The sequence below is a fragment of the Ornithodoros turicata genome, chromosome 6 (assembly GCF_037126465.1).
Source record: "Ornithodoros turicata isolate Travis chromosome 6, ASM3712646v1, whole genome shotgun sequence".
Classification (NCBI taxonomy): Eukaryota; Metazoa; Arthropoda; class Arachnida; order Ixodida; family Argasidae; genus Ornithodoros; species Ornithodoros turicata.
The window spans coordinates 57,205,951-57,232,904 of record NC_088206.1 but is presented as its reverse complement, the minus strand read 5'-3'; the positions used below and the strand labels follow the sequence as shown (position 1 = coordinate 57,232,904).

The 26,954-nt window shown below is 44.7% G+C and overlaps 4 protein-coding genes and 1 long non-coding RNA gene across 11 annotated transcripts in view; 4 read left to right on the top strand and 1 right to left on the bottom strand.

Annotated features, from left to right (window-relative positions):
• Positions 1–1,922: 1,922 nt before the first annotated feature.
• Positions 1,923–2,672, bottom strand: LOC135398659 (tetraspanin-9-like). Its single transcript, XM_064630044.1, has one exon. The coding sequence runs from the start codon at positions 2,670–2,672 to the stop codon at positions 1,923–1,925; it is 750 nt and encodes a 249-aa protein (XP_064486114.1).
• A 1,927-nt stretch (positions 2,673–4,599) lies between these two features.
• Positions 4,600–5,878, top strand: LOC135398099 (uncharacterized). The gene is made up of 2 exons (XR_010423998.1): positions 4,600–4,697; positions 4,833–5,878. It is a non-coding gene; the product is annotated as an uncharacterized LOC135398099 (long non-coding RNA).
• Positions 5,879–8,625: 2,747 nt separating this feature from the next.
• Positions 8,626–17,569, top strand: LOC135396790 (flavin reductase (NADPH)-like). 2 transcript variants are annotated; one of them, XM_064627960.1, is made up of 6 exons: positions 8,626–8,807; positions 10,989–11,150; positions 14,226–14,315; positions 14,420–14,551; positions 15,588–15,761; positions 16,497–17,569. In XM_064627960.1, exons 1-5 carry the CDS (start codon positions 8,720–8,722, stop codon positions 15,749–15,751), a joined length of 636 nt encoding a protein of 211 aa, XP_064484030.1. In that variant the 5' UTR covers positions 8,626–8,719; the 3' UTR covers positions 15,752–15,761; positions 16,497–17,569. The 2 variants fall into 2 exon arrangements, with proteins under 2 accessions (XP_064484030.1, XP_064484029.1); XM_064627959.1 differs by lacking the exon at positions 16,497–17,569 and having other exon boundaries at positions 15,588–15,838.
• On the top strand, positions 8,841–10,307 carry LOC135396789 (methylglutaconyl-CoA hydratase, mitochondrial-like). Its single transcript, XM_064627958.1, has 2 exons — positions 8,841–9,207; positions 9,596–10,307. The coding sequence occupies exons 1-2, from the start codon at positions 9,001–9,003 to the stop codon at positions 10,268–10,270; spliced, it is 882 nt and encodes a 293-aa protein (XP_064484028.1). The 5' UTR covers positions 8,841–9,000; the 3' UTR covers positions 10,271–10,307.
• A 3,159-nt stretch (positions 17,570–20,728) lies between the features above and the next one.
• The window catches only part of LOC135396787 (mitogen-activated protein kinase kinase kinase kinase 5-like), a 40,394-nt gene continuing 34,168 nt past the window's right edge, over positions 20,729–26,954 (top strand). For 5 of the 6 annotated variants that reach the window (XM_064627951.1, XM_064627956.1, XM_064627954.1 and 2 more), the window contains exons 1-4: positions 20,729–20,955; positions 25,090–25,147; positions 25,305–25,322; positions 26,027–26,182. In XM_064627951.1, the coding sequence (XP_064484021.1) occupies positions 20,854–20,955; positions 25,090–25,147; positions 25,305–25,322; positions 26,027–26,182 (334 nt within the window). In that variant the 5' untranslated portion in view covers positions 20,729–20,853. The remainder of the gene's footprint in view (positions 20,956–25,089; positions 25,148–25,304; positions 25,323–26,026; positions 26,183–26,954) is intronic. The other variant, XM_064627952.1, reaches the window with a different exon arrangement.

The following is a 26,954-nucleotide window of genomic DNA, read 5'->3' as shown; positions in this document are numbered from 1 at the left end:
CATTTCTCCATCCTCCGTCCTCCCCCATCTTCTTCGGTCCTTTCGAAAGGCCAGAGTTAGCTGCGCAAGAAGATGCAGGCATCATCAACGCAGCAAGATGCCGCTCCGGGCACTACCGCCACGGCGTTGCCAGGCATCCCTCTAGCGAACCCTTCTGCTACAAATGGCCTGCCTTTCGACAGCAGCAAGGCCAAGATCTACGAAACGAAGCGACACAAAAAGATCGTGCGACTTATGACTGTCATGGCGTATGTATTATCCGTGTCGCTCGCCGCCATTGTCCTCTCTCTTTACTATGTTTTCCTATGGGATCCAAACATGCGGAGTGAAGTTCCACAGGCCGCCACTTCTGTTCCAAAGGAAGCGTCCGTCTGCTCTCCGGTGACATCGCCGCAGCCGGCGTCTGTGCAAGAGGAGGAGTCTTCAACAGCGTCTGCTTCAACAACGCCCAGGTCTACGACCAAGCAGACGACGACAACACCGTCCAGAACGAAGCAGACGACAGAGCCCACGACGATGCGGACGATAACGTCTACGACGTCCACTGAAGTTGTGACTGAACCGGCAACTTCTACGACTGGTAAAGCAATGTTTCGTGATACGACTGAAGTGGAAAATATAGGCACCAGTACCGGAAGTCAAGTTCGAGAAGAATGACACTGAGACGATGAAGTTTGTCCCAGATTGATGTCTAGGAGAGAGCTGAGACTTTCTTGGCAAGTCCAGTGTCCTTGTGACGTGCTCGTGACCGTAAGAGCGCAGCCTCATTTAGTGATACTATCAATCCTGCTGCGGAGATCAATCACTGCAAATCGTCTCAGCGTCATCGCCGTTCAGATCGTAAACTCGGTCTTAAATGACATTGTGCGAACGAGAATATCTGAAGTTTCTCTTGTATTTCTGTGCTGTATGCCAGCCTACAGTTGTAGCGGATCGACCACTAAAGACGGTGATGTTGCATACGTAAGACAATGATAAGCAGAGAACAGGCCTGAATAAATGTTATCCCCAGCATACTAAGAATAGAAGAACAAAAAGGGGGAAAAGGAAGGAAGAATCCACATGAATTCTGATGCTTTTGATTTCAATTCAATCTTTTCTTTGTATACTTCATTACCGCTACCTCGCTTTCACCTGACAGTTGTCATGTACCAAGCAAACGTTGCAGATACAGATTCAGGTACAGATGCATTACCGTTCACGGTCGGTTTATATGGTCCAATTACTCATTGTAGGAGTCCAATTACTTCATTCGTCCAGTTACTCCTTGTGTCCTTCGCTTTCCTCTAGGAGTCCGTACACACACATATAGCACATATACTGTAAGGAGAGGAGGTACGTGAAATTATGTTGACATAATAAAATTTAAAATATTGTTTCAGCTTTGGCGTTGGAGCGCGAATGTTGTCTGACGCACGAGGGTTACGCATAACCACTTCGATAATTCACTTTTTCATCCCTTAGCCGTGCACGTACAAAACACAACGGTGCAATTATAATTACTCATTTTCGATAATCTATCGAGTAGTTCACCGGTATGTGCAGTGTTGTTGCGTCTGAGTATAGAGACTGTAGGGCACAAATCAACAAAAGCCAGAATGGAGAATACTTCAGATTCCTGTTTGCTTTTTACCAAGATTTTGTTGACAGCTCTGGCGTGCAATTTTTGCCCAGTCTCCATCTACAAGACGTCGCGTATAGATGAGTAAAACGTTGGACGATTCTGCCCCGCAGCTAATTTTAGCTATAATAACAAAACAGGAGGGAGAGATCGGGCTCCCATACGGAGAGCAGCGAAAGAAGTGTCATAAGGGCATGGACAAAATAAAGGCAGGCATTTAATAAGGTTTAATAACTGATTAGCGCTAATCAGTGATTATCTAACGATCAACGAGACCGGTATGCATCGTTGCGATGTGTCTTCACAGCGTTTTTTTCGTGACAGCTTCCTGCAGCTTGCGTGAGGTGGCCGAAAGCAGAAACAGCCACACCACAATGCAGACGACAGTGAAAATTATGGTCGGCACTAGCATGTCCAGATACTCCTGTACCGCTGGTCCACATCCATTTTCGTAATACTTGAAGCAGGTTCCATCTTGTCGAGGAACTACGCAGCACGAACTTGGAACGAACGGTTTCGTAGGAACCTCTCCGCTTAAATCCTTCTTCAAATTTGTCGATTGCGTCGCCAATGTCCAGTCAGTAAAATTGTTCACTCCGCAGCACTTGAAGTTTGCATGAAGATGATCTAGTGGAGGCCTAGCCGCGTCATCTACGAAATATTGATACATCGTGTATCGCAAGTCCTGTTCTGCTACTTTCCTGGCTCCTTTGACGTGATACGTCGTCAAGGCAGCGCTGACAAGTATGCTCACTAGCACGATCGATGACAAGGCATTGTAGATACTGGATCCGTGTATGGCACGATGATCCTGATCCGCCTTACAGAGTTTGCGCGATATGTAGATGCCGAAAACGGCGACCACTATCATGGTGAAGCCGGTGAAGAGGAAAAAGGCAATCACTAAATTGAGGTGCTGGCTTCGGAATATGGTGTTGAGGTGACGCCGCCAACTAAGTCCCATTGCCGTACCAACGATAGTGATGATAAGTGCCTGACCAGCAAGGACAGCGTTGCCCCACATCAAACCGTTAGCGAGGAGCAGACGCATGGTTCATCTTCGGTGCACTTCTTCTTCTTCTTCTTCTCCCCAGGAAGATGGCCGCGATCCGCAAGGGAGATTGGCCAGGGCTAATTCAGTATGATATGAGTGTGACAGTGACACTAAGGGCTAGAACCGGTTGGAGCCGGCAACGAATGAGATGAGATTATCTGCGATGACGGGATTCCATTTTCCGGTATGGGACGCACCGAACGAGAGTAATGCGCATAATGAGAGAGGCACGCTAAACCTTAGCAGTGGAAGGGTGAGGGACTGTAGGCGAAGGCGGCGGTAGGTACTACAGTCGAGAACAAAATGTTGGAGGGTTTCGTCGTGACCGCATTCAGGACACCCTGGGGAAGGTTGCACCCCACTGCGATGGAAGTAAAAGTTAAGCGGGAGGGCAAGACACCGAAGACGCGTCAGACAGACTTCTGCACGTCGAGAGCGGCAATAGCGCGGGTTCCAAGCAAAAGAGAGGTGTTCGTAGCCGAGGCGGGGAGGAGGCCGAGCAAGGGATAGATAGCGTTTGTAACGGGCACGGACAACGGCAGCAACCGGCGGGAGGATGGGAAGCACGGGGCCGGACAGGGCCATCTTCGCCAGGGTGTCAGCGGCCTCGTTGAGCGGGAGCCCACAATGGCCTGGAACCCAGGTTACAATAGGTTACCCAGGTTCTTCTACATATACAAGCACGCGCGATCGGTACCTTCCTCCTTTGTTCTTTATCCCTTGGGTCGCACTTAGGGTTACCATCAGGCCGGTATTATACCGGCACTGCCGGTTATTTGCTCGCTCTGCAGGTTGCCGGTAAGAAAGTACCACCGGCAGCCTTTTGCCGGTATTTGTGGCCCAAGACCTTTCACAGGGGCTTTTGCGGGAGTTCTCATTCAACATTCCACTGGCAGCTTGAATAAATCTGGAGCACAGACCCAACTCCACAGCCACCAGTCGTTTACCAAGTTATTCATTACTATTATCATCATTGTTATTCATTAGGTCTTGTGTTCGGAGGGGACAAGGTCAGTGGTTGTGCAAAGCTATTGGTGGTTCTATCTGGCTCGACACAACCACCAGTGTTGCCACCTTTCGTTGTGGAAAATACCGGCTGAGGGATAGGAGGTGGAATAGAGAGAAAGGGAAAGGATCGCGGGAAAGGGAAAGTGGTGAGGAGTGGATGAGCACACATAGAGACAGAGTGATAATACGAGGAAACATAAGTTCCTGTGTATGGCTGGATCATTGATGTTAGAAATTGCTATAAACAGGCGTGAACGGTACACTGGATCGTATTGGAACAACCGGATTGGACTGTTATTTACTTTGAAAAACGCATCGATGCAAACAAACCCTTCTTTGCAGGAGATCTCACGATGCAGATGAGAGATGAGATCTCCTGCAAAGAAGGGTTTGTGTGCATCGATGCGTTTTTTTTTTTTTTTTTTTTGGACTGCGGATAATTTCGACCACCAGAGGTTCTTTTGACGTGCGCCGGAAATATCCGACACACGGTGCTGGAAGCAACGTGTACCTCCCCCACACCGTCCTCGACCGGGATCGAACCTTAGACACACTTGACCTAGTACGTACCCGTATGTAAATAACTGCTGCCACATAAATACACTCAAAAGAATGAGGCAGTTGCATACACTGTTTTCAGTTGTACTCCTGCACTCCTGCGTCCTGCACTCAGTTGGTGCAGGACGTCAAAATGATCGCTATAATGCTGATCGCAATGTTAGTATATTGTGCGTGAACTAAACAACACACAGACCAGTGGACTGTTCCACACTATGCGTAGAGATGTTGACCTATCAGATGAACTCTGAAACGGGCCACACAAGTATGGTGAGCTCACCATAACACAAGCGTTACAAGGACTGCGCGTTTTATCCGACGCGTACTAAAGCACCGGCCATCTTCAGCTACCTTTTTTGAATAGAGAACGAAGTGACGGCACGAGGGGCCGTTGCACGTTCAGAAGGCATCGTCATCCCTTCGCAAGCGGCCGGTCTTCGGCGGGACCAACTCCTGGTACGTTTTACACCAATGTTTCGTTGCATAACTGTAATATATATAACCTGATAAAAGCGTAGGGAACTGTCGCTTGTTACTATCTTGACAGCAAGAGTGCTGGGCCTGTTAATCGTGTACCATTCTTGCTATCAGGTCAAGGAGAAAATGTCCACCCGCACATCGTGCACTGGCGGTACGTCTTGCCGCTGTTGACAGTTCATCACCACCGTTTCGGAAGCCATGCGCGTACTTCTTGCAAACGGTTTGATGTGGGGCAACGCTCTTTTGGCCATCCAAGCCTTTATCATCGTAATCATCGGTTCTTTTATCGGACTAAACTGGCAGCGCCACATCACCACCATATTCCGAAGCCACCACCCAGCTCTAGTGATAATTTTCTTCATTCTGACGGGTTTAACACTGATATTTGTGTCACTCTTTGGCATCTGCATCTCACATAAACTTCGCAAGAAGCATCCTGGAGACAAAGCCGTAAAAGGTTGCGATGTCTACACCGCAATGGCTCTCGTTATGCTTGTAAGCTTGGTAATCAACGCTACTATCGTCGTACACCACATAAAAGACATGAGGAAGACCTCAGACCAAGATTTGCGGTACACGATGTACCAGTACTTTGTGGATGATACGTCCAGGGAGCCACTCGATAACCTCCACAAGGACTTTAGCTGTTGCGGTCTGAACAGGTTTACTGATTGGACAGCTGCCACGAAATTGGCGACGAATAAGACACACGGAGAAGGTGAAAGACACGCCAGAGCGAAAGTGCCACGGTCCTGTTGTCTGGTTGAGCACAGCGACGGAGGATGCTTGGAGTACTACGAAGATGGCTGCGGCCCAGCAGTGCACGATTATTTTAACATACTCTTCCCGTCCACGGTGGTTAGCGGAGTTTGCATTGCTCTCTGGTTGGTCGTGTTGATGACGACTGCACAGAGACTGAAGCAGACGCTCAGTGGAAAGACAGCTTCTTCGAAGGCCGTGGGGAGATGAACCGTACCTCTCGACTGTTGTGCGAGTGCATTCATACACCGAAATTGCGATTAAGTATGGTTTATTGTTATTACTGTTTTGAATGGCAGTTCCCTGATTTTACTTTTACTTGTATAGTCGGGACAGCATGCGGCAGGACAAATAGGATTTTATATGAAATGTCGTAATAAAATATTTAGGTTGATGAAGACAGATTTTTTTTAGGTGAACTGGAGGGAAAGGCGCATGGTGCTTGCGAAATATAAAAGGAAAAGAAGTAATATTTTGATCATTTTGTAATTGACCATTTTGTGTGTGCCTGTCTGCGTATGCCCAGGCGGCGGCCGCCATGTTTGTTGGCATGAAAGCATAATGGCTGCTTGTGTACAGTGTAGGCCGGTGACGAAGCTTTTGTTCGCAATCCTGTAATGTGTTGCGTCGTCGACTGCCGAAGCATTCATGGCAATGCAGGCGTTCGATTCTTCGGCTTCCCACAGGAAAAGCAAGACCAAAAGAAGTACAGCAAGCGGAAGTGGTACGAGCGTCAGCATGATAGTTGGGGTGTATCACGTGTTGTGTGCTTCCACAGGAACAGGCTATACCATTCAAAACAAATGTTATATTCTCGAAAAATACCGGCTACGCCCTCATGGGGCTAATTTGTCATCATTGCTTCGTCGTCTTCTCATCATGTCGTCTCTCGCCGCGAGGAGCGACGCGTACATGGAAATGGTCCATTGAGCTTACAATTAAATTTTATATTATGCGTCACTATCTGTGATATGTAATCTGTGATCACATCTGTGATTGGAATCAAGGGCAGATCTAGTATATTTTCCTGAGGGGAGTCAAGCCCTGGGCAGCATACTACTCCGAGAGAAAATCGTGCCTTTCAGGCTCCTGAAGATAGAAAAGCGCAGTTGCTACGAAATTGGCGACCAATAAGACACACGGAGAAGGTGGAAGACATGCCAGAGCGAAAGTGCCACGGTCCTGTTGTCTGGTTGAGCACAGCGACAGAGGATGCTTGGAGTACTACGAAGATGGCTGCGGCCCAGCAGTGCACGATTATTTTAACATACTCTTCCCGTCCACGGTGGTTAGCGGAGTTTGCATTGCTCTCTGGTTGGTCGTGCTGATGACGACTGCACAGAGACTGAAGCAGACGCTCAGTGGAAAGGCAGCTCTTCGAAGGCCGTGGGGAGATGAACCGTACCTCTCGACTGTTGTGCGAGTGCATTCATTCACCGAAATTGCGATTAAGTATGGTTTATGGTTATTACTGTTTTGAATGACAGTTCCCTGATTTTACTTTTACTTGTATAGTCGGGACAGCATGCAGCAGGACAAATAGGATTTTATATGAAATGTCGTAATAAAATATTTAGGTTGATGAAGACAGATTTTTTTAGGTGAACTGGAGGGAAAGGCGCATATGCGCCTTTCCCTCCAGTTCACCTAAAAAAATCTGTCTTCATCCTTTTATAATCTTTTCCTTTTATATTTCGCAAGCACCATATGGTGCTTGCGAAATATAAAAGGAAAAGAAGTAATATTTTGATCATTTTGTAATTGACCATTTCTGTGTGCGTGTCTGCGTATGCCCAGGCGGTGGCCGCCATGCTTGTTGACATGAAATCGTATGCATGTTGCGCGCAGTCGGCATGTCGCGTCTTTGTATTAGAGGTACACACAAATGAGGTCACGATTGAGTCCCTTTGGTGTCTTGATTCGTGTTCCCGGTCCACCGAGGAAAGAAAAAAAGTCTCCACCCAAGGGTTGGTTGCATCGTCTCGAAAGTCAACGTCGAAATCCTGTGCGGAATGTGGTTTGGTATTACGACTTTGTTCGCGCGTACTTTTGTATTCACTCCGACACCACGTGCACTCCGAGAGAAACTCTTTCAGGCTCCTGAAGATAGACAAGCGCAGTAGCCATCCTCAGAAAAGTCCACCGAAAAGATAGGTTTACTGGTAGAATGGAGCACAACAAGAACAAGGCCATACAACTAATAATATGCAAGTAGATGGGTAGAAATCCAGCGAACCGGTAGAGATGTAGGAAGGGAGTTGCCTCAGGACAGAAGCCGTCGATATTTCGAACAGAGACTGTTCTTCAGAACAGTCTCTGTTCCGGAAGAAGAGCAGTCTCTGTTCGAAATATTGGCGGCTTCTGTCCTGAGGCAACTCCCTTCCAATAATATGCAAGGAATTTCATAAAAACCTTACCATATGAAAAACTATATTTAAACATGGCCTTCTTGTGACATTGATTTTTGCTATAGTAGTTCCAGTCTACCAAGTTGGCGGCGCTGTTGTACTATTTGACGTCATTTGTTTATGAACAGGGAGAGGCCATTAGACCCATAGAGATAATATAGTAGACCTCTACCCGAGAAACACCATCATGACGTTGGTATAGGCATACCGAAACCGAGACAGATCGGAAGGGGAGGGCTGGGTTCCACGAATGGGCACTTGTTCGCTGCCTCCTATAGAAAGAAAAGTAGGACCGAAGGTCGCGTCCCTTTCAGGGACCATTATAATCCCTTCAAGAACGTGGCTTTCGGGAGCGACCTGTTCGCCCCCAAGCTTGGAGCGTAGTTCAACTCGACCAAATTGGTGGCGCTGTCGAACACTATGATGTCATTTGTTTACAAACAGGGAGAGGTCTAATAGACCTCACTCTTGCCCCCACATTTTCAGCAAGAAAGACGAGGAAGCCTATGGCGGCGCACTGAAGCGAAAGCGAAACTAAATAGCCCTGTGTTGTCTGATGTGAAGTTCTTTGTGGTCTTTCACAACTCACTTAATTTTGTTATTTACTGCAAGCAGATTGCCAAGAATGACTTGATCCGTAGAATTCCACGCATCAACGGACAGTGTCACTCGGTTTGAAACGTACGGGAAACTATATGTGACAGGTCACGTAGCGCCATCTCGCGCAGATGCAAGATTCCCGCCTCCTTTCCATTGCAGCCTTCTCGTGCACAGCCTGCGTAGCGGTGACTTTCATTCGCGGTACTTTCATTTCAGGGTGTTCATTTGTAAATGGCCATGACTTCTGTTAAGAAGATAGCGTTATTTGGTGCCACAGGGAACACAGGGCAAGCGATATTAGCGTCCGCGGTGGAGCACGGTACGTGTATTTTTGTATTGCAGTGTAGCCTGTTGCCGGTGTCGGCTTTGGTCGCTTTGAACACTCCGCATTTCGCCGTACGACGTCGCTGTACTCGCGCTTGTGCCTTGTGCGTCCACCTAGCACCTACTCGCATAGGATTACATCGCATCTACATAAGCTGTGATCACCTTAATAAACGAAGTTCTACGGAATGAGGTGGCAGCTTGTAAGAAACCTAAACGCGAAAGCGTTCAGTTTGCGAAGGTTCGCCACTCAAACGTCGTCGAGCTCATCGGAAGTTTTGCTCGAAAGACTTTCTGGGAAGAACGAAGGAGTAGCTGTGTTGGCACTCAACCGACCGGCTGCACGAAATGCTATAAGCCGCTCGCTCTTGGAGGCCACCGAGGACGTAGTACAGGTTCGTACGTCGATTTTCATTTCCCACCAGTTTGTAATACACAGATCTGAGATACTCAAAATAGGTCTTATGCAAAATAACGTACAAACAAAACATGAGTGCAGGGGTGTGCTGGCATGAGAAGATAATAAAAAAACCCGTGGCAAGGGGAACTAAACACGAAACACACAAGATATCGAAACATTAAATTGCCCACGATGGCATTATGAAAACATGTCACGCATAAACTACAGCCAGCAACACCATGCAATCTCCCAACTACTTGCAGCCTCATTTACACCTACATATAAGGGACTATCATTTGACCTGGAAGATTCTGCATTGCTTGACTTTAACAATTCAACTTGCACGAAGCACAGCCCTTCAGATGTGGCTTTTGACCTTGCAGACTCTACAGCGGGACACCTCCTTGCGAGTCCTCCTACTTCGAAGCCTCGTTCCTGGAGTCTTCTGTGCTGGAGCAGACCTCAAAGAACGTGCCACGATGAGCGAACGTGATGTGGGACCCTTTGTGAAGAGACTTCGTGATGCTGCTACCGCGCTTGCATCCATTCCTGTACCAACAATTGCAGCCCTAGACGGAGCTGCCCTCGGAGGCGGACTAGAATTTGCCCTCGCCTGTGACCTCCGTATCGCGTCATCCTCGGCCAAGATGGGGCTTGTGGAAACTAAGCTAGCGATAATCCCTGGAGCCGGTGGCACGCAGCGTCTGGCACGAGTTGTCGGGTTGGGACGTGCAAAGGAAATGATTTTAACTGCACGTGTACTGGACGGCAACCAAGCCTACGACTGGGGTTTAGTTAACGAAGTTGTTGATCAAAACGAAAAGGGCGATGCTGCGTTCCATGCGGCGTTAAACCTTGCTGGAAGGATGGCAAAGCAGGCTGGACCTTTGGCACTTAGGTTGGCAAAGACAGCGTTGGAAAGAGGATGCGAGCTGCCTTTGGCCAGCGGACTTGCATTTGAGGAAGCGTGCTACGCTCAGGTGTTGCCAACAGCAGATAGAGTCGAAGCACTGAAAGCATTCAGAGAAAAGCGAGATCCTATGTATAAAGGAGAATGAATTGTAGATATCAATAAAGAGTTTCTTTCGTTGTTTCTATGGGAATTTATGGGAGAATTAATGCTACAACTTTAAAGAAATAACACTCTTTTTATTAACTCCGTAAGGAAGCTTTACAGGTTAACAAGTGTTTGATCTTCAGACAGAAAGAGATTGATTTGAGGCACACACATTGGGAGACAACTGGGTTCCTTGTTTTCGGCAATTATATTTTTCGAGGTATTACGAGATAGGGCGACTATACGTGACAAAGAGAAGTTATCTTGCTTTCTCATGATGTTATACGCCAATTCAAACTTGCATTACTGCAATTTGGTTTGGCACTCATTTCTGCCGCGTTTTGGGAGGTCTCAAGAATTATAATTGCCAAAAATGAAACCTTAATTATAAGACTCAAGTCTATCTCTGCCAGTTTGGTTGCTTCCTTATAACTTTTTTACCTGTGTTCTTCATAAAATTCCATCTAGATTAGCCCATTGTAAGTGTTACAACAAAAAACCTCGGGGGAAGGAAAGCTCACAACATACTTTCGAAAACTCCTCATGGAACACTTGGACATTAGGACAAATACCACATGGTGTCATCTTTTGGCTTCCCTCCTGTCTCATTGTATGAACCTCCTTAGTGACCACACAGTTTTCGCCTTTGATAAGTACTCTGTCGTATGCATTTATGTGCACAAAGCTACAGTTGTGGATTTGGCTACTGGTCTTTGCAGGTTATGAGGTGACAGTGCTTGTGAGGGATCCATCCAAGCTTCCTCCCGGAGTTAAGGTGTGCAGGATAGTGCAGGGTGACGTACTAAATGCAGACGTGGTTGAGACTACCGTAAAAGGCCAAGATGCGGTCATTGTGGCTCTGGGAACAAGGAACGATCTCTGTGAGCTCTGAGTGCTTGTCTCAGTAGGTTTGCTAGAATGGTTGTCTGAAAATGAAATGTGAATTGGATAGGAGAAGCTGGGAAAGGCATTGCTCCTTTAAAAAGTTCAGCGCTTTCAATTTTGTGCATGCAACTGGAATGGGATGCAGATACAATGCAGGGCGTTTATTTTTATCCTTTACAGAATTTAAAAACAAAAAAGCTGTGAGACCAGCACAGATGGCATTTTTGCAACTGGGTTTTACGGCCAGGCGGACATCCCCTGGAAGAGAGTATGTAACTCCAATAGAGCAAAACTGCACGGGCCACAGTTTTAGGCCCGGCCCGATTTACCCGCCCGGTCCCGGCCCGACGACTGTATACCTAGCCCGTGCCCAGCCGGTGCCCGAAGGATCCCAAGCCTGAGAAATTTACCCGTCCCAGCCTGGCCCAGTGTATCGGGCTGTAAAATATGACCGTGGATATCTAACAGAGGGGTAACATAGGCTCGAAACCCACCTAGACCCGGCAATGTACGGGCCCGACCTGGGCCCATAATGGTCAAACCCGAGTGTAGCCCATGTCCGTAAAAAGAAAGCTTTACACAACCCTTCCCACGGTCCGGGCACGGGTTTTCGTGTAAGCTCGAGCCCGTGCAGTGCTCTAAACTGCAAGATGAGTAATTACCTAAAATGTATTAACTCTTTAATTGGGGAATTTTGGGCAAAAGTGAGGTAGCAGAACGGGAGACAATCCTCGTTGACACTCTTTTCTTGATGTTTAAAAGATAGAATGGCTATTCTATCTTTTAAAAATCAAGAAAAGAGTGTGCCGTGAAATAACCGTAGTTGAATTTCAGTGTGCAAATGAGGCGAAACTGAAAAAGCACGCCTCAAGAGCGCATAATCTACGCGGACGGAGGCTCATCTGGCCGGAAAGCGGTTTATCTGGCCTGCAGGTAGGCACCTACTCTAATTATCTCCATCGCTCCAGATCACATGGCCCTCTGACTTGAAATGAGCGCTGTGCTCCCTGTGTTCCTGGTTGCTGCGGTTTTGGCTCATTTGCATATCAAAATTCGGGGATGTATCTTTTAATGCATGTGCGTGTTTCAGGATTTGTTAGACATGGAATGGCTTTCAACGAGGATAGTATCTCGCTTTTGCCCGAAATCCCATAATTAAAGAGTTAATTAATTTTAGGTAACTAGTCATGTTGTGGTTGCATAATTTCTTCAAGAGGATGTCTGCCTGGCCATATAACTGGATTGCAAAAACGACATCCGTGCTGCTCTCGTATGTTTTTAATAAATATTCTGTAAAGGATAAAAATAAACACTCTGTATGTGCAATTGTGCAGAGTGTCATGCAACATGATCTGCATGCTATGGCACAATTTTTATGGTTGTTACATAATTGATTTTGCATGTTATCGCACACAGTTTCACATTCTGCACCATTTTTCTTCCCCCAGAGAACAAGCAGAGTCTCCATATACTATGTATTGAATTGTGCAGTACAGTTGAACCTCTATATAGTCAAGATATGGATGTAATGGAGTAAAAGTGAAGTTTTTTTTTAGCTGTCCGACCAGCTTCACTATGAAGAGGTTCTACTGCTCTTGTATACGACTGACAACTGTGTCCAACCATAGTTTAGGGATGGGTGACAAGAATGCAGTGCTCAAGCCAACAGACAGGATACTGACATTTAAATGACTTTGCATAAAAGAAAATGAAATATTTTTGCAATGCACATCAGTGCTAGTATCTCTGTATCATAAGTTGTAGAGGCAGCATTGGGTTGCACCGGATGAAGTCCTCACTTGCAGGCACGTGAGAATGGGCATGGTAGCAGCCAAGCTCCAAGACAGGTGGCTTGCACAGACTTCTGTATGTCAACCCCACCTATGTCACAAGTACATATAGAAGTATCATTATTATTCTTATTTTTGTTATTATTACTTGCTATATGTAATTGAGACATAGGTAGCGTTAGGCCCAGTGACCATGAAGTCGTTCAATATTAGTGGAACACGTTGACTCACCACTCACACCATAAGAGTAGAACGATGAAATATAAAAGTTTGCACACTGTACAAAGAGCATGTAGACACCAAAGGTATCATGCATACCTGCATATGGTGCACCGCAAATATTCGAAATTTCGAATATGAAGCTAATATCTGATGCTATTCGAATGGTATTCCCAACCTATCTTCAGTATTCGAAATTTTCGAATATTTTGCGAACATTTTGGATATTTCGAATAGTGACGAAGCGGGTTATCAAGTGCGCTTCGCCTCACTACATACAAAAGTTAGGTGAAGCCCGCTTCACGTTACTGCCATTGTTTTTTTTGCGCGGCGTCATCCTGCAAGTCGGCTTCACCTCATAACTCACGAGCGTTAGGTGAAGTCCACTTTACACTGTTTACTATATTCTGTCGTTAAAGTCTACAAATTTTGTGAGCTCATGGTCAACACTATACTCTAGGCATAGCAGGTTCCACTAAGTGTACTCCCAACTTGCAGAGTTATGTTCAGTAACAGATGGAAATATGTGCAGTTTCTAAAAAAAAGTACAGGACATTCACAATGTAACATAGAAATGAGGAGATACACACAAAGCGGGCTGCATGGAACGTGTTGACTAACTCTCAATGCAGTTCATCCCACTAATGCAGTCTACCATACACAACACAGAGGGACCCTTCTGTCACGATATGTTATGCAGGTCGAAAAGGCTCACATATTTGGAGCAGAACATCATCTAATGAGCACAACATCATAAAATATTTCATCTTGAGGTATTCGAAATTATTCAAATTGGGACTTTTCTGATTATTTGAATTCGTTTCACCATCTGAAGAAATTATTCGGGTCTGATTCACAGTACGTAAGTGGAATATTCGTAAACTGTTTGCAATGGAAATTTTGCTATTTGCGCAGCTCTATTTTATGCCTGCAGCCATTCCAACAGTATGCATGAAACTGTGAGCCCCATAACTGTTATCAGTAGATGAGACACATGTTGATAAGTGGCACCAGAAATTAAAGGTGGTGAAAGTTGATATATCCTTAATCACTCTGTTTCAGCACCAACTACAATGTTGTCAGAAGGACTAAAGAACATTGTGGCAGCCATGGAGAAGCATGGCGTCAAACGAATCTCTTGTATCATATCATGTCAGTAACCATCTTTGCTTCATGAACATTTGCACTTTGCATGCAATACTATTATAACATGTGCCTATGTGAAAGAATTGCCACACTTACCTCATGTATTATAGCTTTCCTCTTTTGGGAACGGTCCAAGGTCCCCGCTCAGTATAAAGATATCACTGAAGACCATGAGCGCATGTATGAAGTGATCAAGGCCTCTCAGACAGAGTGGATTGCCGCATTTCCGCCTCACATAGCAGGTAGGTCTGTTCTTGGAGCCTTGTGTTTTACGATGGAACCCGGTAAAGTCCTGTTCTTGCCTCTCCTCCCAATTTGCATCATCGTCACTTTTCGGTATGACCTGGAAAACCCAGAGAATGGAACTCGCCAAACACGGGAACTTATACGGGCTCAGGGGAACACTGAATACTTTGCACTTGACTCTGCTTCTCGCCATCCCACATGTTCTTCTTTTTGCTTTTTATTTTTTTCCAACCCAAAATCTATTCTTTTACACGATATGACATGATTTTACCGTTTTATAGCTTCAACACTTTTTAACTATTTTCCGCATTCCACATTGAACAGTTTACACCTTCTTGGAAGCTGTCATTCAAAGTTTTTCTGAGTAGAGTATTTATCCAAATTTTCTTTGTCTCTCTTGACATTTCACACTCTTCTCCTGAGGGCTCTGCACTGGCCACCACTTCTTTAAGCATCAAGCCCATACCCTTCTAGTTGAGGTCTGATCATCACATAATTTGGCTGAGGTTCAACGCTGAGACGACATGAGGAAATAGTCATCGTATATCCCATCATCAGCAGGTTTCTCTCTTTCTGAAAAATGTGATCTCTCTCACATTCATCAGGTGGCTGCATTGTAGTTGCCAGAACACCCTGGTTTTTCTGCTTTGCAGCTATGAGTCCATTAGTGACTGCTAAAGGAGGAAGATGGGGACATGGCAGGGCTGTCTTAGAAGTGTTTCAAAATGTATAGGAAACTGGTAAAAACTAAACACATGTGTCACTCCACTCCTAGTAGTGTGGCGCACGCACCCCTGACGACTTCCTGGGCCTGCAGGGAGAGCATATGCATTTATAATGCCCTCTCCATGGAATAAGTAAACAGACTTAATTGATTGGCTTAGAGAGTGTCTTGGTGAGGACCTGTGAGAAACATGTTCGTCCATGTCAATGTCCTCCTGCGTTCCCTACCATGTTTTTCCTGGGTCTGTTCCTAATTCTTTGCCATTTACTGCTCATCAGAATCGTTAGTTAATTGTTACTGCCTTGCAGATGAACCAGCACGAGGAAACTACGTTCTGCGCAGTGAGGCACCGGTAGGAAGGGTCATCACAAAGCAAGATCTGGCTGAAATTATGATCAAAGTTCTGACCATGGATGAGTACGTTGGACACGTCATTGGAATGGGCTACCTGCCGACTGAAAAGCCCAAATGACACTGAGGAGGTATTCTGAGAAAAAATATGTAACCGTCCATGAGCCATTTTTGTGTAAACTGAATGCTTTAACAGGATGTAACTTTTCTTGGTTTTGGTACATCTTCAATGCAAGAGTTATGCTGTATTTGACTGATAAATGCAGCAGTGCATTTTTTTTTTTTTACTATGCAGCCTATACGAATACTTTTGGATACTTATGTTGAAACTTTTCTTTCTTTTCGACTTATGATTATTGTTATTCTTAGCTCTAACTTGTGATACTGAAGTGTGCATTTGTTTCAGCAGCTGTGTGCATACATAATGGACTTTTGGTTTGAAGCGAGTATGAATCAAGTAGGGGTTGAACTCAAACAATTCTAGACATAGTCTGTTTTGAACATACTGCAGTATTATCTGCTGGGAACAAATTTGAATCTCCTATTTTGATCCGTTGTTATTGTAATATACAGTACAGTCGTGCCTCGTTAGTATGGACCCCGTTAATATGGACAAGTCGAATTACGGACGATTTTTGTGAGGACCAAACTTTTTCAATGCATTTTCGTCTCGTTAATATGGAAACCCGCTTTTTGGACAATGAATGGTTCAGCAAGGTACACACCATTATGTAGTCCACGTAGCTTTGTCTCGTTATTATGTACGATATCGATATGGTGGGCATGCCTCTCCTCCATTATACCAGAGAACTTTTTAAAGTAGGACGTTCCGTTTTACAAAAGGAGCTATGAACTCTTCTTCGCAGCCGTCCACAAGAACTATAAGAAGAAAGGGGGTTATTTGTGGACAAAAAGTGCCAGGAACATGCAATATGACGTCACGAGTGTTCCGAACACGTCCATAGGCGATTGACCCCTCGTTCAGGGAGTTGTGTATTTAGTTGAACTTGGTGCAGTAGCTCGGAAGCTTATGGGAACAGAGGTGGCAAGTTGTCAAGCTCTGATGTCGACGACTTGAGCGACGCCAAGCTAATGGTCACACCTGGTATGGCTCAAGCGGGACTTACAAACGGCTTTTCAATTCATTGAGGACAGTGGTGATAAGTAGCAGGCTCTACGTGTTGCCGACGTTTTGCTATGGTTAAAGCAACGTGCAACGAAGTATACCTGTAAGCAGGCACTCATTCAGGAAATTTTCAATAAATCTCCATCATTGTTTTTGCTATTCCCTTGGTATTCGATAATATGGACGACTCGCTTTATGGACGATTTTGGTCGGGGATGAAAGTGTCCATATTAATGAGGCAATACTGTATACTTAGGGAGTGACTTTTTCGGGTTAAACCAGATTCCACCTGGTTATTCCCCCCCTCCCCGAACTGACCTCCGACCAATTCGGGTTAAACCCAATTTCTCCCTGATTTCCGGTCACTATGGAATCCTCAAGTGATGTTTCCACTAAAGCTGAACAAAGGTCGCCACGTTTAACACATGTAAGAATAGGTCACTTACGTTCCCAGGAATACACCCATGTGTGTCAGCACGGTCAGCCTTCGGGGATTAGCGCTGTTAGGTCACCCCCCCCTAACCCCAAAGAAAAAAAATAATATTAGGACAGGACTTAATAGACGAGGAGAAACACCCGATGACACAATTATTGCCCAATTTCTCCCCGAATTAGATTTAAAATTAGTGCCCGATTTTTATCCCCCGAATCTATGAAAGGCATTTAACCCAAAAAAGTCACTCCCTAAGTATACTGCACTTTATTGTGGTGCTGTTACTTTAAGAGGCAGCAAAGCATCTGCAGGGTGTGAATTTTAACATTCCTTGAATGCAGGAAAAGTTTTGAATCTCCAAATAAATTGTACAACGTTGACTCTGAACCACCTCTTGATAAGGCTAAGGTAAAGAAAAACTTTTCAGTGCAACATACATTTTGCACAAGGCGCTATTCATAAATGTCAGAGCTGAAGGGAATGGGGAGGGCATCAAGTATGCAAGCTTGGAGGCTGTGTGAAGCTGTACAAGGGAACATGCGATGAGTGCTCTTTGTTGTTGTTTTCTGGAGAAATTTCCAAACATTGTGGTGCTGGTGGGCAGTTGTCTTTACCAAGTAGCCTGTCTGCTGGTAAGCGGCAGCATGACGCTTGGATAGGTCCTTGCATGGAGAGAACTGCACGAACATTTGTCTCAACGTGTCTGGAAAAAGTCTAGCTCACGATACGCCAAGTAATGTTCCAAATGGGAGTGTCATCCAGAACAACGGTCACTTAAATAATGTCCATTGCAAGATCCTACACCTGGAATATAGGTAATCAAATCTATTTATTTTTAGGAAATAAAGGCAATAAAAAAAACAATGTCATTATGAAAGCAAACATGTTTAAGGCCCCCCTTTTTTCCTATTATGTTTTAAAAGCAGAACTCTCATCATCTTCACATTTTTTGCATTGTATGTGGCATGACTTTAGTTCAGGCGGCAGTGATATCCCAAGTAGCACAGTGGAAAGTTGGAAATCCATATCTAGGGGGAGCAAACCACCTAGCTGTGTCAATTGGCTTTTCCAGCAGATAGTTGGAGGAGGGGTGGGGGAATCCCTTAGCACCGAAAGAACTTCTGCCATCCCAGCAAGACTGTCAAGATAATATTGGTATGGCATGATTGTCTGCTGGAGTCCATAGACGAAACCCATCCATGATGATGACGAGGTAATCAGTGAAGCATGTGGCCACCAACCTTCAATTCTTTCTAGAACATTCTAGTTCGTCAATAGCTCTAGCTCCTCTACATGAATGGTGACCCGAACGTGCCACCTCGGAAACTCCCTGATGGTGGCCATCATCGAAAGGGCAACAGCCTCCTTCCTTCCCTCTACAACAACTCTTGTCGGAGACAAGCTAATGCCGGAGTTCTTGCTACATGTGAAGAACCTTGGCCAAATGCCACAGACTTTGACAAACTATGGCTGAAAGAACGCTTCCTACAGCACCTCACAGTTACAGTCCAGACAACGGGACAGCCAGTTCACTTCAGACCTCGTCACCTTGCCTAGCGAAGAGTGCAACATAGCACAAACTGAATTTCAGCAAGTCCACATAGCCAGGGGTATCGGAAGTTCTTCACGGCAGTGGGGGGCGAGCCCTAATGGCAAAAGGGCAAGGGTGCAGGCCAGCTTGTACATGGTGAAAAAATGGAACCCGAGAAAGGGACAGAGGAGGGACAACACGACACGTTCTCGTACACAGGGAGCCCTAGCCTGACCCAGCCTAACCACACCTAGGGGAGAGCACTACAGTGTATGGTTCTAGATTGAGAAGTGCGGCAAGTATAAAAATAGGAGCCATTGATGTGTGTGTGTGTTATTAGAAATGACTCATCCAAGCAATCCGATGACTGGAGGTTGAGGTTGTAACCATAGGTCGGCGCGATCATGATCGCGGCAGCCTTGCCAGTGCTTCGTGATTGCACTGATGATCGCGATCATCAGGCTTTGATAAGGCATTGCGATCATGATTGCGCCGACCTATGGTTGTAACACAGATGGGGGAGGCCATCTTGCTTTCTTGATTACCTCGAGGCGAAAAAGAAATTGACATTAGTGCAACACAGTGGCGTAGCCACGGGGGGGCAGGTAGGGGGGGCTCGAGCCCCCCTACCTGCCACGACGGACCCACGCAAATCGCGCAAATCCGAGGAGAAAATAATATGGGGGGGGGGGGGGACCGTGTGACGATCGCGAAAGTTCTTGCGGTTCATGGCGTCCATCTAAATGGCACTCTTGAATGGTTTTCAAAGTATGAGCTTTTCAAAATCCTTCCGATCTCGTGACACCGCCTCATTGGACATCACTGCGTAATCGTATTGTGAAAGCCTAAATTAATTACCGCATTTTGCGGTGTGCACAAGTATTGTGTGTTGTTGCACCCAGGATCAGAGGGGGAGGGGCGAGCTTTCGTATCGAGCCCACCCAACCTTGGCGGTCTGGCTATGCCAGTGGTGCAGCACAAACTCAAATACTTGTTGATGGTTTCTTTAAGTGCGATAAGACAAATTCATAGAAGCAAGCGAGTGGTGGCATGTTTCTTTATTTTTTATTTTTGTGTTCATCAAAAGTGCAATGGTTTCGTCTGCAAAAGGTGTCATTGCTGTATTAAAATGGCTCTGTCAAGTGTTTGGCCATGGGCTCATGTAAAACCAGCTTAATCGCATGAGCTATCTAATGTAACTGCGAACCGCCACAGGATGTGAGCTGTTTAGCCACGAATGCTTCCCTGCATTGATCAAAACAAGGCGGTGGTGTTTGCTGAAGAGCAAATCTGCATTTTCTTTCCAAGCAAGGCTACTGAATGGTGTGGTGCTGCTCTTCGCGTAGGAGGAATTTTGTCTTCAACTTTTTGAACCGGTATTCGTCTTTCAGTGACAAAGCTGAAAGTGAACCTGTCTCGGATGAGACTTACGGAAACGAGATAGGTACATGGCAGGGCCCTCAGAGCAAAAGTACAGGGGAAGCCAGAACTCGGGGGGCGATGGTCCCCTCTGCCCCTCCTTCCGACGCCCCTGTCTATAGCCCACTTTTGGGGGTAAAAATCCTGATTGCACCCAAGTATTATTTGCTGTGTGGGGGATATGGTTTTCTGCATCGACAATTTTCAGAAGAATGTTTCCTCACTTTGAATGTTAGATCTGGTACGGTTCTCTGAGAAACGAGTTACTTTGTGTACAATTCTTGCAGGGATCAGAAACATATGTATGAAGGGCTGCTTTGCCCTGCTTGTGTTCATAAATTTTGTGGATTTCACTTTTTTTTTTTCGTACAGAGCCACGGGTTCATCTTCGCTGATGGAGTGGACGACAAGTACGAACAAAAAAAATGTCGCTCATAAATATGTTGAAGGGGGAAAGGTGTACGGCGCAAAAAAAGACACGAAGGACATCAAGAGAACAATTGAAACACTCTGGCAGCGGATTGATAGCAAGGTCCAGCCACCATGTCATCACCATCAACAACCAATCCAATCCAAAGCAATCCACCGCGCATGACCGGAAGTGCACCGCTCTTTTGCCATGTTGCGTGCTTTTGTACTTTCTGTGAGGTGATCCCCAGTGAAATTAATTTATTAGGGAATTTCAATGCACAATGATCAGGTTGTTAGGTTAGAATGGCCACTGCGTCTTCGCTGGAAATATCGCGGCGTAATCCTCAGGATGAATACGACTTGGTGCAGAGAGTCGGTAGCGGAACCTACGGAGATGTCTACAAGGTATGCTCATATATACCGTACAATATTTCACCCCAAACAGTTACATTGACATGTAAATGGGCACGTTGTGTGCTGGGCATTCTAGGGTATGCTGATTTTTCTGGGTGGACCAGAATACTTCGAAAAAGTTCGAGTAGGTGATTGCGGCAGATGCACCCCACGACTCCACACCCAGCAGTCACCAGACAAGTAGCACTCTTGACTGATTTCCAGCAGGCTTTCACGAGTAATTACCTTCACAAAAGGATTCCTTTCTCGTGTGGAAGAAACTGGCACAGGAGAACTTAGTGATCGTAACTCCGCAATTGAGGCAGAAGATTTCGAAGTGCTTGTTTATTTCGTTGGTCTTCCTTCCATTGAGAATGTGAACACATGGTTAAGATTTCCAGTACATTTGCTCACTGGCACCTCTCTTTCCATTGAAAGTTCGTGCGCTGCGGAGACAGTTATTTGTATGCGTATCGGGGTTTAAAAATTCCGTGTAAACAGATAAGAGTTGATTGCGGTCGTTCTGGCACGGTATTGGAAAGTGATACGGCTTGTTTACGTTCACGCTTCTTCAGAATAGCTTTTGTTTTGGCGCGTTGCTCTACTTTAAGCGTTGGAACTGCCGGTAATTCTTTATTTAGAGCATCACCTGTGCGAGAATAGACCCTAATGAGGCACAAGTGATGCACGCGGTAGACTTGCATAGACAACTGACAATGTCAGTGGTGCACCGAGAGATAAATGAGAGCAGTTCATTGATTCTGTACAGGTAAAGAACATCATATTTGCAGAAACATCTCTGGTATTTGCAGTGGTTATATACATAATATATCAACAAAGTAGGGGAGGGGAAGCTGGCTGTGATTTGGTTCTGTTCCCCACATCGCCCTCCTCACACTCTTTTCATGTGTAACTTTCTTCATGTTTAGTTGTTGCACTATCAAGCAAGTAACAGCAGCAAATTGCAGCTTGTCCATAAATTGTGTTTGGAATGCACAAAATCTGTGTGTCACACATAATTTGGAATGTAATTCAGAAAGAAAGTTTTGTTCTTCGTATTTCGATGAGATGACAGCACGTGGACGACGATGGCATGCCACTATTTCTTACCGTATGATAGAGGCACCCTCATCTTCACCAATGGCGGATCCAGGGAGGAGGGGGGGGGGGGAATCTTCACCATAAACCGTGACCAAATGTGTCAGTTTATACATCGGGTTTCCCTCTCTCCCCAACCCCACTACGCGCTTCGACAAAGAAGCCGCCCCTGTGTCTGGGAGAAAGACACCGGGTGTCTGGATCCGCCCCTGATCTTCATGCACATTTGTAGATTGCACAAATATTTCTGTTCGAACATTGCTTCTAGCACAGAGGCATGCGAACCTTAGCGATACGTAGCTTCCATGCAGCACATTCCGAGCCTTCTCTGTGACAAGTCGACCGTACGGCATGCCCTTCCTAGGTTTCACCCTGACGCATAATTTATGCTTTGCATGTTCTCTTCGCTTGACCGAACACGAGCAGGTGTCACATATATTTGATATTGTGAGGTGGCATCACAGACATCATAACTATTGATCCATCCTTTTTGTTTCCTGGTTATCGTTGATGTGCCTCCTGCTATATCCGTGCTCTTCAGCAGTCAGTTGATGAATCATTCCTTTCTTAATTACCGCTGTACCCCATGTAATGTTCATTAGGACCCTTGTGGTATGTGAAATAAATAAATAAATAAATGTCCTAGTCCTAAATAAAATCACTTGAATACTTATTGTGATGCACTTCTTGCGTACTTCACTTGGCTCCTGTGAGTTAACTTATTTTAAAATTACATACATGAATATGATGTTACATACACCATATACATGAATATGCGAATGAAAAGATGGCTAAGAAGCAAGCGAGCGGGTGAAGTTGATGCATAATGTAAAACCCCTTGATTAGGGAACATGTAAAGTTTTCAGCTGTGTTTGAGACCTCGTCTTGTGTTTTTCCCTTCGTGTTCCCTAGTCTCGGGGTTTTGCATTGTGCATGAATATGAGGTGTTTGTTACTTCGATTTTTTATTATCAATAACAACATGTGGTTGATAAGTTCGCCAAAAATTATGGGCAAAATATAGAACGGCATGACAACCTGCTAAGTAAAATAATATGGGTTAGCTCGCCATAGTAATAAAGCATAACCACACACTAATAATAAAGAGAAACATATCTGTTTTCATTTTAAATTCTTCTGTGTAGGTACCTCATGCTTTTAAGAACAGTGAGAAAAAAAATTTGGAGAAGTTTGTGATTGTGAATGCACTTCTAGATGGCTTAAAAAACTGACATATCAAGTTGTCAGTTGTCTTGAAGATCCTATTTGAGAATTATTTAGCAACAGGTTTCTGCCAACTGGATAAACATTTTTGTTCATGAACAACAACCCCAATAACTTGTTCATAATGTTGATGTTCTAGTTTACAAAATGTTCTTCTGTTCATCTCAGTATGTTTACAGATGACATGGAGCATGTGACAGAAGGTCCTAAATGCTCTCGGTCATTCTTAAGGAATGAGCACTTTGTGCAGATAATGTAATGTGTAGTGATTTAATGTAGTGTGATATTAAATTTAAATATTGTAATTTACCGGATTTTTTCGTACTAAATTGTTCTGTTGCTTATTCCCTTTGGCATAATTTTAATTTGTGTTGAGTTGTGATGTTGCAGTATGTCCATTCTGCTTTGTTTGGATTGCAGCTTGCATAGGTCCTTGCACAAACAATATATTAAATAGTGCAAGATATTTGTGGCTGTGATTTATTTTATGTTTATATGCTAGTAGAGGCACTGTAAATCGCAGATCAATTCCAGGGCATTGCTGTTTATTGTTGAATCAGTGTAACACCGAATGATCATACGTACACTGTACAGTTTTAATGCACAATGCATTTCCAACAATATATATGAAGTGGAAGTTGCTGCTGTACTGTATGCAATTGAAATCTGTGCACTTTAAGTTCGTTTTAATGCACTTATTCAGACTTTCTGAATAAATGTATTGCGAGATGGGGAAGAAAACAGGAAAAGCATTACCACCATTAACTTCACCCTTTTGTTTGTGCATGATATTTATTCTCTCGAGGGCAGTCTAGTTATCCCGAATAAATTATTTCTTCCTTCTGTGCCACATTCCGAGGGGGGACTACCACTCTTCACCCCACCTTTGCACAAAAATAACCATGAGCTTGATTTTTGCTGACCATTCGCCAGAATGCATATGAATAGCACTGTAGATAACCTCCAGAATGTCGTATATTTGTGGACCCATTTGTATATTCGCGCTCTCATTATCGTCGATCAAAGCATGCTTCCCACTGGTCCTTGAAACACCCTGGAATTCAAAAATGGAATTTTTGAGGTCTGAAAAACCCTGGAATTTTCCTCAGTCATTGAAGACCCTTGATGTTGTATCTTTTCTTATTCTCGTAGAGCTGCTAGTGCAAATTCTGCTTTTCCGGAGTCAGAATTATGGTTTCAAAGCCACAAGAGTTAGCGCTCATTGCAATAGCAATCAGTAGTGGAAACCAGAAGTGCGGGAAATGAACGGCACCCTCCGTTGTATTCATTAATGTTCCTTTGTATTCGATTATCTCTAATATTCAGGAATTGTCAATCACGTTTGTGAACGGATCACTATTGTGAAATCTCAATGTATTCCCTCGTGCACTACCTGTAGCTTATAAATATGTTTGAGAAGTATTGAAGCCCTGGTCATAAACTGTTTTTCATCGCGGGGGTTCTTCATCACAAAGACCTTTGAATTTTTGGTGCAAAATTCAATGGGAACTATGTCCCAGTAACAGTACTAAGTACCAGAATTCACACCTAAGAGAGAGAAAAAAAGAAGACTAAGCTCTTTGGCTGCATGCAGTGTATGAGTTTATAAGTAGTCAAATGTTGCCGTACAGGCACTGAACAGCTGTCCGGTGCTGGTATTTTAGTATTTACTGGAATTTAGCTGGTATTTAGAATTATTATTTTAGAGTTTAGAATTCTGGTAGAATTTACACCTGATCCTTGCTTCTCGCTGTTGTGACACACTTTTTGACGAGGTAACAGCATTGAGGACAGCACCTAAAAAGTCTGTTTCTGCGTCTTGTAGGCGAAAAGATTATCCACGGGTGAGATGGCGGCTATCAAGGTGATAAAGCTGGAGCCAGGTGGGTTGTACTTCTTTCGTGTCCATTATTGCACCTGTCAACTTGCAGTGTTTTCCTAGTAGCACGATTATTTTTGCGACAAGTTCACTTCGTTGTGACCTCTCGCATACCGCACCAAATTGATTGTTTCAGTAAACAGAAGTGTCTTACTTTGCAGAACGTAATTCCTCTAACTGTAAGTGGAAGATTTTTTTAGAAGCACACCTTTGTTGTTACTTTGCACCATGCTTTTTGCTCCTTTCTTTCATAGCACCCTTACCCTCCTCCTTTGGTGGCTTATCACAAGGGTCCTCTAAACACCAAATGTCTCGACCCCTTTCGGGCCATGTAGTCTTTTATTACATCTCACACACGTTTGCTGGCTCACTGGTCATAGTGAACTGTGAGCTCTTCAATATGAGCTCTTCTAAGTGTGCAAGATAGCAATGAGACTGCTACAGGCAAACACATATAGCTTGCTTGACTACTGGAAAACAAAGATATTCTGGTTCAGTGACTTATCCAGACCCCCCCCCCACACACACACCCCTAGTGCCCCCCATGTTCAGTGACACCCCCCCACCTTTTTCAGCTGTATACCCCCTACAGGGGGTGCCCGTACGATTTCAGCTTTAGACTCATGTCGGTAATGATATGTTAAGGAGGAATGACATGACTATAATAATGACCCCCCAAATTTTTTTCTGACACCCCTTTGTGCTTGGGATTCTGGATAAACCACTGTTCTTGTTGCTGCCATATTTTGGCTTTCACTTTATGTTTCTTTGACTCACTCCGAAACGCACTTCTTAAATTTGCTTTTCGTGCTCTTTACGTTAATAATTGCATGCAACACAGTAAAATTGCAGATTTGACTGAACATTTCTTTACTTGCTTCAGGGGACGAGCTTGGGGTGCTGCAGCAAGAGATCTTGATGATGCGTGGCTGTCGGCACCCTAACATTGTCGCCTACTTCGGCAGCTACCTTCGCAGAGACAAGCTGTGGATTTGCATGGAGTACTGTGGGGGAGGCTCCTTACAGGATATCTATCACAGTGAGATCATTGTTTTGTTACAATGTGGCTCGTACTTATTTGACATACATATTGGGGAATTTTGGTGGTTGAAAGCACAAACAATGGGACTGAACTGGAAGACACCGTAGTGCCATGAGAAAAGATACCACAGAGTCGCTGTGTAACAGTATTATTTTTGTATCCCGTAAAAAATAGTGACATTCTTCACCAAGACACTTTCTGTGAGGCACCTTCCATGAGTGTTCAGACAATTTATCCGTTACCTATAGCCTTTTTTTTCCTTTTTTCTACCTTAAAATTTAGGATACTTGATACTTAAAGGGAAGCTTGATATTTTATGCCCTTCATAGCTCAATACCTGTTTTATGACAAATAACGTTTTCCGGTACGCACGGCGCAGGTCGTGGCAGCGGCCATGTTTTTTTTTTTTTAGTTGGGGTGTTTTTCGTTTAACGAATTTCTCTATTTAACGGAAAAAAAGAGCCAGTATTTACAAATTCGTTATATAGAGGTTCAACTCTGGTAATATCGCTTGAAGAGTGGGCATCGCCCATACTCCAGACAGCGGCGCAGGGAAGCCAAACACGCAGGAGGCGCTTTGACTGAGCCAACAAGCAACGCGGAACGCTCAGCTTCAGAAGGACATCAAATTCATATGTGTTGAGTACGACAAAGGCTTTTGGGTACAGCTATGCCTTCAAGCAGTACCACACTCTCTTGAACCTTTGCAGACAAGTAGAAAAACACAAGACATTTTCTGGCAGACATAACCAAAGTAACCAAGCAATAT